The sequence below is a fragment of the Carya illinoinensis genome, chromosome 3 (assembly GCF_018687715.1).
Source record: "Carya illinoinensis cultivar Pawnee chromosome 3, C.illinoinensisPawnee_v1, whole genome shotgun sequence".
Taxonomy (NCBI): Eukaryota; Viridiplantae; Streptophyta; class Magnoliopsida; order Fagales; family Juglandaceae; genus Carya; species Carya illinoinensis.
In genome coordinates, this window is record NC_056754.1 from 43,846,701 (window position 1) to 43,862,231 (window position 15,531).

The window sequence follows — 15,531 nt, forward strand, 5'->3', positions numbered from 1 at the left end:
ACTCCCATTTCATTTAAATCCCCTCCCGCCCAAAACTCAGCCAACTGTTTCATTTAACATCCAAGTGGATGGTTGCTTGGATGTTGGTGTTTGGTTCATCCTCCAAATTGACTGCATTCAAATTTTTTCAATTCCATAACATCTTTTAAGCTAAAACACATGAAGGTAAAACACCTGAGCCTCTTCTTGTTGTATGGAAACTACCTCCTTTTGACATAGTGATGCCAACCACAATCAAAATTATTATGACAACTAGTTATTCAACATTAACTAGGAGTTGGGATTGAGAAATAATGCAAAACAAAGATAAAACTATGAGATAAAGGAATTTTCACATTTTTTTGTCATATTTGAATTGATTTGCTTTCGCAAAATAATCCAACTCTATCAACATGAAATCTGCCAACTTAGCATTATTAGATCCAAATCCTCCTACATCATAGAGTAAAGCTTAATATTGAAAAATTTTATAGGATAAATCCAGACATTACTAGTTGTGGGAGAGTCCTACAAGCACATAATGAAAATTTCATATATGATTTTTCCGGTAAACTAAGTACTAGCACTAACATTTTTGTAGATATTTCAGCTCAGGGTTGTTGGATATGCCATCAGCTTCAAACACATGATTTTGTGGTTGAAACAGATTGGTTAATGGTAGTCACTTGGTTTTGGCAAGATAAACATCCTCCTCCATATCTCCTCCATGGTTATATTTCAGTGAAGTTAAAGCTTTACACTTCCATTTTTCCACACATTTCAAGAGGGCAATTATCAAGCGAATGGGCAATACTCACTTCCTTGATGTTTCTATGTTTTAGATAAAAATTGTGACATTAAACTTAATTTTTCTTCTTATGTTTCTTTTATATAATATAGTTATGTATTTTTTTCTCTCTTTGTATAAAGTTATTTTCCGACAAAAGTGAAGGTATATAAATAAAATTGGGGTAAAATCTTTTTTTTTTTTCTTTTTCTTTTAAATAGTTGTTCAAGTTAAATTTCTTACATAACTAATTCTAAGTTCTCATATTCTCAAAAATATAAAAGATAAAAAACATTTCTCATTTCTCACACAGAATAAAAAAAAAAAATTCAAGTGAAGGAAAAATATGGGCTGGCAACAACAAATTTTCTAATAAAAAAAATTAAAATTTATTTTTAATTTCAATTAATTATTAATTAATAAGTATTAATATAAAAAGTAGATATTTTTCCCATTTACTGTAACAAATTAAAGCATATGATAGTAAATATTTAAAATAAGAGTAATGATATTTTCAATTATAGAATGTGCAAGTGCCACGCATTTTTTAAAAAAAAAATAAATAAATTTGAGATTCATATAAAAAAATTAATTTCATTTATTGGTAAACCCAACTCTTTACTAGAAGGAGTCCGCAATACTTACAAAATCTATAATTATATCAAGCAATACTCATAAAATAAATTCATTGCAAAATGTCTATATAAGCATAGAGATCGATAAAAAAAAAGTTGACTCGACAAGAATTTAAAAGACATAAACATAAATGAGTCGTGTAATAATTTCGGTTAAATTAAAGCATTGACATTGGACTAACCAAGTGCTAATGAAATCTAAAATATAACTAAGTTTTATATAAATGACCTGCATTGGACTAGCTAAAAACCTTTAACTTAGGCTTTAAGCTACAGTAACTCTAAAGAAATTTTTAAAGTTTAAGAGTCATTATTCATCAATCAAACCCATATTTTATGAACAAATAATCAATAAGACTGTATTAAATTCTTTTTAAAACTCTCATCAGTAAACAAAACTATATTATGTCCAGATTTTTCAAGAAATATTTTTTGTAAACAAAGTTATATTATGTTCGATAATTAGGTTGATATAAAAAATAGTTGAAAAATAATAATTTTAAGTAAAAATTAAATTATTAATTAAAATATATGAAGTATATATATACAAAATATTAAAAAAATTATTATTAAAATATATAATATTATATAATTATTTTAACTTAAAAATAAATAATCGGCAATGATTTTATCTTTAATCATAACTTCAACTTTACCAAATGTTAGATTTGGCAATCACCTTTGGAATTGATTCGAACCTAAGTAAACCTGAACAGATTCCAATGTAGGCATGTACACATCCATATGGGCATACGTACCGATCTATGTATGAGGAGAAAAAAAGAAAAAGGGAGAAAATTAATGACGCTGCTGTGTGAAGTGTGACCGTGGGCGAGACACAGAGTGTGTGTGACACTGTGTGTGTGAGAGAGAGAGAGAGAGAGAGTAGAGGGGGAAATGGTGTCGTACGTGAGCGCGTTGCTGTATGGAGTGGGAGGCATAGTGGTGGCCGGGATGGCGTTGCTGGTAGCCTTTCAGGAAAAGCTCGTCTACGTGCCGGTCCTCCCCGGTCTGACCAAGTCCTACGCCATCACCCCCGCCCGCCTCCGCTTACCCTACGAGGATGTCTGGCTTCTATCCTCCGACGGTGTCCGCCTTCATGCCTGGTTCATTAAGCTCTTCCCCGACTGCCGAGGTCTGATCCGCTTCGCTCGCTCATCATACTCCCCAACCGATTTTTTAAATTATATATATATATATATATATTTCGGTTTAATGATTTCCTTCAAGAATTTAGTGCTGGTTTGAGTGCGTTAGGGTTTGGATTTTGCTGTTCGTTGTGCGTGTTCTTGGGTTGAATTCGGGTTTTCGAGCTGGAATTGTCGTGTCCGGCTCTGGCGGGTTTGGAATTGAATTCCTGATTTAGAAATTCCTGCGAGTCAGATTTCAATTTTTGAGCAATTTGGAGTAAAGATTCAAACTCAAATCTCCAAATCTCGCTTGATTGAATGGATTTGGCTTATAGGATTTGGTTCGGATCATTGGATTATGATTTCATTCTCATGGCTTTACGGTTAGGGTTTATTGATTTTTACTCTAGCTTAAGGCTCTGAGAAAGAAGTGCAAGTGGTTGACACAGAGGCCATGATAAAATCTAGTGTGGTCATGTGGCTTTGGCTTGAAGATAGAGGTAGAAATGATGTTACTTGCGTGAAATTGAGGTGTTCGTATAATTAGCTTCTCTTTTAAATGGTTCTGCCTAGTGGATTTGCGTTTTTCACTACTATTGCTATCCTAGATAGTCGCATTCCATGTTAATTATACTTTCCAGTGCTTATGATTTTGCAGGTCCAACCATTTTATTCTTCCAAGAAAATGCGGGAAGTATCCTTATGGTTCTAATCGTGGCTAATATAAGTTGGTAAAATATGCATTTAATGCATAAATGTTTTCTGTCTCAACCAGTTTCAATTCAAATTGGATTGTTATTATCATCTTCCATCTCTCCATTAGTCTCCACCAGTATTAGGTTTTGTCTTATACATTATTTTTGGCTGGGATTGGTTGCTTTTAGTTTGCCTTGATAACTGCCCTCAGATATTGCCCATCGTCTCGAAATGGTCCGCATAATGATACAGAGGTTGAATTGCAACGTTTTTATGCTTTCATACCGAGGGTATGTACTTGTTTTATGTTATATGTTCTGTTGTTGTTTTTTAATGTTATTAGTAGTGGAACTCGATAAGGTATCCGTGTTTGTTGTTTGTTTAAATTCACACTAATGCTTCATTTATTTGAACAGTTATGGAGCTAGCGATGGCTATCCTTCCCAGCATGGAATCATAAGGGATGCTCAGGTGTGAGTTTTGGTTAGGTTATTTTTTTAACTTCCAAAATCCTAGGATCTTATCATTCTTCTCGACTGATGTGGCTCTTTCTTCCTTTCTTTTGTGTAGGCTGCATTGGATCATCTTTCTCAGAGGACTGACATTGACACATCTAGAATTGTTGTCTTTGGAAGATCACTTGGAGGTGCAGTTGGAGCTGTGCTTTCTAAAAACAATCCTGACAAGGTATTCCTCTGGTGGAATATCAAATAAGGAATCATCGAATTAGCTCCAAATATTGTATAACTATCTGACTAATGTCTAATGCTGCTGGAGACATGAATGTTCATCTGTCTTATTTATTTCTAGATTGGGATCAGCAAATTTATTCTGATCAAGTGTTATGAGTTTCATAAGTTTCTTTTGCTTTTTGGCCGCTCAAGTAGCTTTATTGTGTATCTTGTCTACAGATACAGTAAGAAGCTTGATGATCTTCCCACTAATGGTGGAAAAAATAGATAATGAAAAACATAAGGGGTCTGCACAAACTTATCTTTTCATAATCTGTGTTAGGTAGCACCTTCATGATGTGTCGGTACATTTCTTGGATATGTTCTCGCCAAATTCCTAATCCTTGATCAGTCCTCCAATTTCTTGAAATACCTGCAGCTTATTGCAATCAAATTTATATTCCAATTGCACATCTTCTTTTACTGTTTCGTGGACTTGTCCTACCCCTCGTTGTGAGGTCTGTGAATTATATATTTACATACCTGTGTGATCTTTTAGTTACATTACTTTTCATTCCTGTCTATGTGTTGCAGATTGCCGCACTATTACTGGAGAACACTTTCACATCTATTCTGGATATGGCTGGAGTTCTATTGCCCTTCCTGAAGTGGTTCATAGGGAAAAGTTCGAAAGGTCCTAGAATTCTCAATTTTCTTGTTCGATCTCCATGGAGTACAATTGATGTCATAGGCCAGGTAAGGCTATGCGTTGGTGGAAGCTCTTGCTCTGCATTGCTACATTTCATGAATAATGACAAGATTACCATGTTGTCATCCCCAGTCAAAATTTTCTTTTCCTATAATATAAAAGTTAACTATCAGGATATGTTATTGAACATGCATTGTTGCTGATCCTAAGCAAATCTTTGCAGTAAAAAATAGAAATTAGGTTGACTGGGTATCAGTTTATCATTTATAGAACTGTTCTCATCGGTCACAGTATTCAGACATATCAATGCATTCACCAATAATTACTTTTTCCAAATTTCAGATTTCTATACTTGTTAATGCAAAAGCAAAATACAGTTCTTATGTTGTGATGCCTATTTTCCAAGTTTTATTTGCTATAGTAGGAAAAAAAATGACGGTGTGCATGATGCTTCTCTTGCCCTTCTTTCCCTCAATCATTGGCTTAGGGCTCGTTTGGACACTAGAATATCTTAGAACAGTAGTGAAATGATTTGAGTTAAGATGTTTTATTGGGTTTTGGGAAAAGAGAGAAAAAGTTGAATAAAAATATTAAAGTTAAAAAATTGTTTGAATATTATTTTTTAATATTATTTTTGTTTTGAGATTTGAAAATTTTGTTTTGTTTTTTGCATTTTGTTTGGAAGTTTGGGAAAGTTGTAATGATTAGGTAAATGATTAGATGAAAAAGTTGAAGATTTGAAATTGAAAAGTGTTTTGTATTTGAGTGATGTTTGGGAATGAAATATCTGAGAATATTTGAAAATACCTATGAATACCTTGTTACACAAAGAATGCCTTAATATTTCATCTCATGCTTTTTTACAAGTTTATGTATCAGTCCATAATTTGTCTTCGTACTTGCAGATTAAGCAGCCAATCCTTTTTCTCTCTGGATTGCAAGATGAGATGGTTCCGCCAGTCCACATGCAGCTACTATATGTCAAAGCAGCTGCTCATAACAGGCAATGCCTCTTTGTAGATTTTCCTACTGGCATGCATATGGACACTTGGGTGGCCGGTGGTGATCATTACTGGAAAACAATTCAGCAGTTCCTTGAAGAACATGTTCCAGAGAAAAAAGAAAATGAATCATCCCGCAATAGAAATGGTAATTTTATTTTTTAATATAACTATATATAAATATTCTGCTAAAAAAACCCTGCCTCTTTCCTTTCATTAAAAGAAAAGAGGGAAACAAAGATGGAAAAACCAGAAAACTGGATGCATTTTAACTAATTGTAGCCTTACTTTGATTCTACTTGCAAGCACTGTTAAGGGTTCTACGTGAAAATAATCCGATAAAAAAAAAGGGTTCTACATGAAAATAGGAAATTCCACCCTTAAGGTTCATCTCTATACAGTAGTTACGCCGGTTAGAGATGATTCAGAGGCCCAACTTTCCTGACGTGAAAATATAGTAAACCCTTCCATTAGCAATGAGCATGCGCTAGATCCCATGTTATAAAGCTTGCAATGACTTGTGAAAAAACTAAAACAAAGCTCATGCAATTAAAGCAATTGACCGGCACACATAGGTGATACTCTTGTATATGTCCACAAAAGGACCAAAAAATCCAGGTTGTGTGGTCAAACCAATAAGGGTTTTAGATCTTAACCCAAACAGCATTAACTAATATTTGCTATGATAAACTGCCATTTTTTGTTTCTCTTTTAGAGAGATTACTTTTAGCCGTTTTGGTTTGTGCTGTCTTGTAAAGGAGAAAATACCAAGCTCATCAATCAGTTGGTTTGTGATAACAACTTTTGTTATCTTTGCATTGCCCCCATAGACACCATTACTTACACTCACGCTTAGTACTTTCTGCACTTCTTCATAGTTGTATTCTGCTTCCAGATTTCGAGGCGAGATGATTGGTAGGCATGTTGACTTATGAGGTGTTATCGATTGGTTCACACAAGGATTCAAAACATTTCTACCTTTTTTTTTTGAAGTTGCAGCAATCAACAGCTCTATGTGAGAGGAGTTGCTGCTACCTACTAAGACCTGCTGTACCCATCCGGGTTTTCCCTGTGGAGATTTTTTGTAGGTTTACAAACTTCAGAAGAATCTAGAAGAAATGTGAATCCCCTTCTGTATACTGTGTGACACTTTGACATACACATAAGTACCTAATTTGTCCTGACTGTTCTCATTGCATGAAATAAGAAGTTACTGACTGTGCAAATATATATCCTGAGTTGATGTGTTGGACTGTTGTATCTTTTGCTTTGATTGGTATATACATTGCTTAGGCAGTTGTCAGTTCGACTTCCGGAACCTTTATCTTTGGTGCAAAGGAAAAAAAAGTTTGATGTATATGCTGTTGTTTCTTCAGTACTAGTGAGTGATCTGAACCCATTCATTTACGAGAGGGTTTGAATCATAAGTTGGGTCTATTGTGCCTAAAATGTCTTGGTTTTGTGACAAGAAACGCTTCATCGGAAGTCAAATGAGCAACATCTGAAAAGAACCCAGGAGAGGAGTTGCCTCACTCTCACGCACACGCATTTTGTTTTGAGCAATGCTATATACAGTCGTGGAATTGCAAACGCCGCGCAATCGTTTTGAAAAAGAGTGGGGTTCAGATTAAAAAGTTAGTTTTTTTTTTTTTTCATGTGGGTCTCATATTAATTCATTTTTTTAAAGTAACTGCACGCCGTTTGCACAATCACGATTGCAAATATTATTTTTTTTTTTTTTTTCATTGTAGTGGGACTGACTCATGAGGGTGGTCGACAGAAATTAGGGAATTTTACTGGTGAGAAAAGTGTAGGGGCTGGCTGAGGTTGCATAGACAAAATTGTATTGTTAACCAAAGGCAAATAAATATAATTTCTCAGAGAAGCAGCCATTCAGATATTGGAGCAGGGTGGAACATTGTGCCAAACTTCATATCTACTATCATTTTATCAAACTGGGACCCTACAATATCCATTATCTATTATCATTGGTTACAATATCTAGTTCACAACACATTCCTAGAAAGTCAAATGGTAACGGTGGGGCTGTAGCTAGCTGTACGTTATGCCGGGCTTCCGAGGCCGCCCCCCACCCCTCCTCTCCCCAAAAAGAAAAAAAAAAACATTTCACCTTCCCTTTTGGACAGACATGAAACCAAAGTAAAAGTTTCAAATGATGTTTGCCGACATCCTCGTATGGAACTGAATGTTGGGAGTCTTTTTTATTCGAAATACAGTGAAAAACATATATCTTGTGCTGTTGTCATAACTAAATCTAATTTATAATACATCACAAAATTTAATGGTTTTATACCAAGGTACAAGTGAAAAAGATTGCTTAGAGTATTGGCATTGGCTTCATCAAAAACTAAGTCAAATGTATAAAATGATGAATTTGTATAAATTAAAGCTGCATTGGTCTCAGCAAACCAAACAATAGTAAGTTTTGAGCTACAGTGTTTTTATGATTTCTTTCAAATTTAAAGGGCTATTATACACTTATTAAAGATTATTTTACTACATTTTAATGACCAAATGTTGTCCTTTTCTTTTTTCAATTTTTTTCATACCTTCTACGTAATTTGTGTGAATGTTATTGGGCATAAAGATGACTTTTTTTAATTTTTACATATATATTTTTTAATTTATTAGACATAATAATGAAATTAGTTAGAAATCAATAATTTAAATATCAAATTAAATTATTAATGTACATATAATTAGTTTAATTGTAAAATATGAAAAAAAAAATATATTATTATTAAAAAAATAATATTATATTATTATTTTGATGAATTCAATGACTAATCCAATGTGAAATTATGGATAGAAAGATTTTAAATTTATGAAAAATTTATACTTTTTATCAAATTTTAAAGATAACTTTAATAAAATCAACGTGAATGCTCTTAAGCGAAGAAATGTGATGATCTTGGATTGAATGTTCCAAACGAGCTTTGCCAAAAGGGTGGCTGTACAAGCCGCAGATGGGGCTCCTCGCGGTGCAATTTTTTGTTTTCGTTTTTATTTGTTTTATGTATTATTTTAATACTTTTAAATATTTTTAAAAAAATTATAATAACATTAAAAAATATTTCTTTAACCATTAAATAAATAAAAAATTGTCAAAAACCATCAAGCTTTCTCACGTGTGAATTCAGCTTTTCTCTTGCCAAAAACATAAAGTGATTGTTTATCTAAATTTAAATTATTTTATTTTATCTCATCAGTATAATTTTTTTTATATTTTTATATAAATTATAATAAATATTTTAATTTTTTTAAATTTTAAAATAAAATTAATATTAAAAAATTATCTTATAATAATATTTTATTTAATTTTTAATAAAATATTTCATCTTCAACCGTATATTCAAATTAGATCTAAAAATAAATAAATAAATCCTGAATAATACACTGCGCGGTGCGCACTCGCAGCCTCGCTGAGTCGCTGATCGGACAGGATGAGCTTCACTATTTCAGTCAGTTTGGCAGTGCTGCAAAATTTCCTACCAGGGCACGTGTCTGCTTCAGATCAGTGCGGCCCCACTCCACTCCTCCATCTTTTATTCTTAGCCCTCGGATCCAGATTTGATTGTGGATACTGAATACACCGACCAAAATAACACCCGCGGCGCACGGTGGCTCTCTCCTCCGCCGTCCATCGTCTGTCCGCGCTTCTGCTTCCGAAACCCATGTCATGTCCCCCCTTTTGGAATCGCAACCGCATCAATCTAGCAAATAAACAGATGCCGCGTCACACCCAATCGCATAAGCTAAACATAATTTGACACACACTGGATTCCCCCCCCCCCCTTATTTTCTTTTTATTTTGTGATTTTCATCGACTTGTGGATATTCTTTTCCCTTGACCTTCTTATTTCTTTTCTTTTATTAATTTATTGTTTTTGGGGTTTCTTTCCCTCCTTTTAAGAACAATCCCATGAATTCCCAATCACTCCCTCTCTCTCTCTCTCTCTCTCTCTCTCTCTCTCCGCTTAAGCACTTCTCCTACTGAAATCTTTTCAAAACCTTCGCTTCTCCGTTAATACAACTTGAGAACTCTCTAATTTATCGTTCTGTCGGCTCCTCCTCTGACCTCTGCTCCGTCATATCTCTGTATCTTCTTGCTTTTTCTTCCACCTTATCTGAAGCGAGCTCTGGCACTCTACGGACATGGATGGAGGAGGACAGTACAACCCTCGCACAGTAGAGGAGGTTTTCAGGGACTTCAAGGGCCGTAGAGCTGGCATGATCAAAGCCCTCACCACTGGTTTCTCTCCTTTTTACTCCAATTCCTCTTGTTTTTTTCTTTTCCCTTATTTATTTTCTCCGAGTTTTATTTTTTCGAATTTTTTAATTTTGAAAATTCTGTTTTGTAATGACCTTTTTTTTTTTTCATATGGTTTTGTAGATGTTGAAGAATTTTATCAGCAGTGCGATCCTGGTTAGGGTTTTTATTTTCGCTCCTTTGTACTTCTCTGAGTCTGTGTGTGGGTTTACGAGCGTGGGTTTGACATTACAATGCGTTTAAGCTTATAGTATGTCACTCTGTTTTCTGTATGAAAATGATAACTCCAATACGCTTCAAATTTTTACTGCTTGAGACAGCCCACTTGCAGTGATTGCATCGGAAGAACTAGTCCGAACCAGTCCCTTCCATCTTTGCAATCTCGGATCTTTCCTCAAAGCTTGCCCGACTCTTAAGAACCATATATACTAATTTTGCTTTAGTTCTTACATTAATAATGTTGCAGTAATTTTCTAGTGTTTAATAAAAAGTTAAGACATCTGCTTTTACATTGGTGACGCAGACGTTTTCGGTGTCTACTCTTGCAGAACTGGGTTTTTTCAGTTCTTTAAGCATAATGTTACGCGTAATGGAATTTTTGACGTTTTAGCATAGTCGATTACTGTTCTCTTCACTTTATTTGGATTATTATGAACTCTTGGATACACGTTTGTTTTTAAGATCATGATAACTTGCTCATTGGAACTTGGATATTTTGGTAATAAGTTCTCTTTTTTTCCCACCTTAAGACCTTTCTCAGTTGCAAGTTTGTGTCTTTTGGCTGCCTTAAAATAATCATTATAGCTAATTATTTGCTGAAAGTGTTTATGAGTAATGAATTATATAGATCAACTACCTAATCATTTCATGCATTCACACATCATCTTTGTTTCTTTTCATTCTTTCCTTTCTTATAATATGAACATAATAGTAACATAGGCATATTCTGATAAAAATAAGCATCATAGGCATATTTCTTATCCTAAACATAGAGGAAGCATACAATATCTAATATTTGAATAACGTGCAATTCACAGCATATCATATAAGATACATAAAAGGGGGCTTCCGAAGAAAAGACTGACAATATATAGCATACATGACTTGAAATTTTTTTGTAAAAAGTTAAATTATTAGGAAGGTGAAACCCGAAGGATATGATCCATGTCATTGTACAATACTCCTCAGCTTCAAAATTCAATAAACTTCTTTGAATGAAGCTGGCAAGCATTTACACCTCTTTCCACTATATGACCACCATAAACATCACTTCCAATCACCAAAAAGATTTGGTTTCTCCTTTTACTCTTCAAGTTGTTTGTATTATGCGTTAGAAAGTACTTTTAGTATGTAATAATTACACTGGATGCATTTTCCGATCTTGGATTATATGGTCGTCCTATAATGATGCTCAAACTCACACTACTTATGACAACCAAATTTTTGGTACACATTTTCCCTGATGTGTGTGATAAAATCTTAAGTGTTCTATTGCAGATGATTTGTAGAACTATGCTAAATAAAAATGATCTTTTATTTTACTTGCTATATCTGCCAGTTACTGATGCGTACTCTATTTGACTAACTGGTTTACCTGTCAGAGAAGGAGAATCTTTGCCTTTATGGGTTTCCTAATGAACAGTGGGAAGTTAACTTACCTGCTGAAGAAGTACCTCCTGAGCTCCCAGAACCTGCATTAGGAATCAACTTTGCCAGAGACGGCATGCAAGAAAAGGATTGGCTGTCTCTGGTTGCTGTTCACAGTGATGCTTGGCTACTTGCAGTGGCATTCTATTTTGGTGCGAGATTTGGTTTTGATAAAACTGACAGGTATATCCTCACTTTTAACTTTCACTCTTTACCATCCTTCCAAAATACGGGAAAGTATAGAAGTTGTATAATGTACATATGTACAATTTTACCCTCAGTTTGTCTCCATTTTTAAGCTATGTTGTTTATCAACTTCAGATGTAATATTTTAATCGTGACATGTAGCCTTATCAAATAGGTCCGTCCTATGTGTTTCTGATTTGCTTGACTTTAATATATGATTAAAGACTAATAAAAAACTGAGACTTTGTTTATGTGGGTCATTGCTTTAGATTTTTATGGTCTCAGCTTCCATGATTTTCTTATAACGGTTTTTAGTTTTTAAAGCAGTGTGTTCACATGAACACTTCTTGTGTTCTTGGTTTATGCCTATCTTTATATTAATAAAATTTCTTATTACTTAACAAAAAAAAATAAAAAATCTTGAGCTTAACAGCTTCACCAGTCCCCATGATGATACGGATTGCTTTGGTTATTGTAAAATTTCCTGCCGACAATTTTTAGTCTCATCTGTCTATGGATGAATGTTTTTGGATTATGCATGCATTGCACATTTATTAAATCCGTGACATGTAGCCTTATCAAATAGGTCCGTCCTTTGTGTTTCTGATTTGCTTGACTTTAAAATATGATTAAAGACTAATAAAAATCTCTGAGCTTAACAGCTTCACCAGTCCCTGTGATGATAAGGATTCCTTTGGTTATTGTAAAATTTCCTGCCTACAATTTTTAGTCTCATCTGTCTGTGGATGCATGTTTTTGGATTATGCATTCATTGCACATTTATTAAATCCCTGACTGCTGGGTGTCAACGGGTAGTGACATGATTGTTGATTTGACATGGACTGGTGGTGTTGAAATTGTGTCAGAGAGCAAATCGAAATGAACTATTTTGGTGATGCCTTACAGGATTTTTGAGTTCTTTATTATATTTTGCTTTTTACACGTGAAATGCAATTCCTGACACAGGAAACGCCTCTTTACTATGATAAATGATCTGCCTACAATATTTGAGGTTGTGACTGGAACAACAAAGAAACAGGCGAAGGAGAAGTCGTCAGTTTCAAATCATAGCAGCAACAAATCCAAGTCAGGCTCGAAAGCGGTAAAAGAAAGATATACTATTTTCTTGGTCTTTATTCATCACTAGTATGATATTACCTTTTCTGTGTGACAAAGAAGTTTGTTGCATACACTCAGGCTAATTTTAAGTTCATCTATCCTCTGTCTAGTTATCAGGTTTTCCAGGTGTGCCTATAAGTCTAGTTGGCATATATCGTGTCTTTGTTTATTTAAGTTGAACATTTCAGAATTCGTATGCTAATTATTTTTGTTGTAAAAGATACTTGAGAATTGGTAGGTGTAACTGACATGTTATGACAGCATGCTTTCCTCCATATAGGGAGGGCTTGTTTGCTAAAAGGAAATTGAAGAATTTAGGAGACCTGCTCAGAGATTGTAAGGAAACTGTGCTTAGTGGAGAGCTTTCATGCTCATCCTTATTTTTATTTGTACATATGCTGGTACTTAAATGCATAAGCCTCGGTTGGTTGCTTTTTTTATTTGTTCTGTGAGGGACCTGACCAATTTTACAATAAAAAGGAGACTTAATAATACGGTTGCATGCCCTTTTAATTTTGCATTAACTTTTTCTTTGTGTAAATAATAAGAAGCCTACCCTTTTAATTCAATAAATTAGTATGACTGTGTGATTCACAATTTTTCTATTCTGCAACATGTCTATGTCCCATTTTTCTAAAATATCCTTATAAGTGATTTCTTTTTTATTTAATTTTGATCTCAAGAATATGTTAAGGCTTAGTTGAGTTCATTTAACAAATATTTATGTGTCTAAACGTATCGACCAATCTTGAATAATAATTCAACGAGTGTGATTACCTGAAATAGGTTTTTTCATGTTGTTGCTGCTGGACAGTGGTATCTGTTTATTGAATACTTTCTATTGTGAGTGTAAATTCTTGTTTATTTTACAATCCATGGCTTAGTAATTACTTCATTGTGCTTTCATGATCTGGCCTTGAATGCTATTTGTTTTGATTGACGCATCACTTTATTTGCATGCCTCCACTGCTGTATCTTTTCTGTAAATGGCCAAAAAAAAGCAACAGCGAGGATCCGAATTGGGCAAGTTTGCAAAGGGAATGCCGGCAAAGGATGAGGATGACGTAGTGGATGAGGAAGATGAAGAAGAGCATGGGGAGACCTTGTGTGGGGCATGTGGGGAGAATTATGCCGCAGATGAGTTCTGGATATGTTGTGACATATGTGAGAAGTGGTTTCATGGCAAGTGTGTGAAGATCACCCCTGCGAGGGCTGAGCACATCAAGCAGTACAAGTGCCCCTCGTGCAGCAATAAGAGAGCACGCCCTTGATATCACAGGGAGGTGGATTGATTCTCATCCCTTGTAATTCTCTTATGTTGGACTTAGCTAACTATTTAGTTAGTCAGGTTTGTTTTTTTTTTTTTTTGTTGTGCCATTTTAGTGCAGCATATGTATTCAGTAATTTGGTCTTGGGGATAATGTTATTTGGACATGTTAAATATTTGGTAGTTTGCAGATTCTGAACGTCTTCTGTTAAATCTGAACTATGACATGTATTTTCCACCGTGTGAGAAGTCATTTCCCCTGTCAAGGTGCAAAAGACTTTGATTTATCACTCATCTGTTTTGGAACCTTACAAATGCTTTTTTGCTTCTATCTAGATGCGTGAAACATGAGGGCTGCTGTGAGTGCAAGTGGCGGTTGCTATGTTTGTTGTCTAGGATTCCTGTGCCATTGTTTCTTCTGGTCTCTATCTAAGCATTTTTTCTTTGGGTGCTTAGGAGTAAGTTTTCTGTTTACCATCGAAGAGATATTAACCTTGGAAAGAATAGCATTTTTAGCATACATAATCTGACTTACATCCATCTCCAGGGTAATGGGCATGCATGATGGTTCTTCGGATTTTATCAAGAACTTCGTTTTGTTTTGTTTTGTTTTGTTTTTTTTTTGTCGGAAGCCTACAGGCTACTGTACTCTCTCTCTCTCTCTCTCTCTCTCTCTCTCTCTCTCTCTCTCTCTCTCTCTCTCTCTCTCTCTCTCAATGATAGTAGGAAAATTGCTTATCGAAATTATACCCCTATTGAATATGAAAAGTGCTAGATCTACTATACAGAAATCTTACAGAATCAAGCTTACAAAATGGTGTAGTTTAATTTGATACATTAGATCTACTTTACCAAAAAGAGCACCTTACAAGTTAACGGACCATGTGGAGGCATGCTTGTTCATAAGTTTACATTTGTGGGATTTCTTATCGAGCATGGAAGCTTGAAATCTGAACAACCAGAAATAAGAGGAGAAATGCCAATAGTCTGGATTACAAGCGTGCTGGTCTAAGATGTTAAAGCTGTCAGTTATATAACATGAAATCATTATGATTATTTGTTGAGTTACAGGTTTTACATGGATGAGATCATAAAGCATCTTGTGCTGAGAAGTAAGCATTCATACGGATGACATGGATCGATGTTCAAAGATGGCATCTCTCCTGCTGATAAGTGACTCTGAACTGTGTCTAAAAATTTCGAATCTTTAGTTTGTTGTGGAGAGGGAAAAACAAAAACAAAACCTCAAGTTGGGGAATTCCTATGCAGCTTCTTACTCGTTTTAATTAATTATTCGATAAGATAAGCATGCATATGCTATGTGAGACGAAATATGACTCATGAAAGTCACCGTAAAGGCTTTGGTAAAAGACATTTACAAGGTTGGTTGATTCAACTATTTTTGCTTAAAAT

The 15,531-nt window shown here is 34.6% G+C and overlaps 2 protein-coding genes across 5 annotated transcripts; both read left to right on the forward strand.

The window, feature by feature from the left end:
* Positions 1–2,169: 2,169 nt before the first annotated feature.
* On the forward strand, positions 2,170–6,838 carry LOC122304315 (alpha/beta hydrolase domain-containing protein WAV2). Of its 3 annotated transcripts, none has more exons than XM_043116504.1 (8): positions 2,170–2,536; positions 3,190–3,225; positions 3,439–3,517; positions 3,644–3,698; positions 3,798–3,914; positions 4,493–4,654; positions 5,513–5,756; positions 6,602–6,838. In XM_043116504.1, exons 1-8 carry the CDS (start codon positions 2,299–2,301, stop codon positions 6,625–6,627), a joined length of 957 nt encoding a protein of 318 aa, XP_042972438.1. In that variant the 5' UTR covers positions 2,170–2,298; the 3' UTR covers positions 6,628–6,838. The 3 variants fall into 3 exon arrangements, with proteins under 3 accessions (XP_042972438.1, XP_042972439.1, XP_042972440.1); XM_043116505.1 differs by having other exon boundaries at positions 6,608–6,838; XM_043116506.1 differs by having other exon boundaries at positions 2,173–2,536; positions 6,504–6,838.
* A 2,255-nt stretch (positions 6,839–9,093) lies between these two features.
* Positions 9,094–14,408, forward strand: LOC122304316 (PHD finger protein ALFIN-LIKE 4-like). Of its 2 annotated transcripts, none has more exons than XM_043116509.1 (5): positions 9,094–9,881; positions 10,023–10,055; positions 11,501–11,729; positions 12,699–12,834; positions 13,859–14,408. In XM_043116509.1, exons 1-5 carry the CDS (start codon positions 9,785–9,787, stop codon positions 14,120–14,122), a joined length of 759 nt encoding a protein of 252 aa, XP_042972443.1. In that variant the 5' UTR covers positions 9,094–9,784; the 3' UTR covers positions 14,123–14,408. The 2 variants fall into 2 exon arrangements, with proteins under 2 accessions (XP_042972443.1, XP_042972442.1); XM_043116508.1 differs by having other exon boundaries at positions 9,118–9,881; positions 13,853–14,408.
* Positions 14,409–15,531: the final 1,123 nt, after the last annotated feature.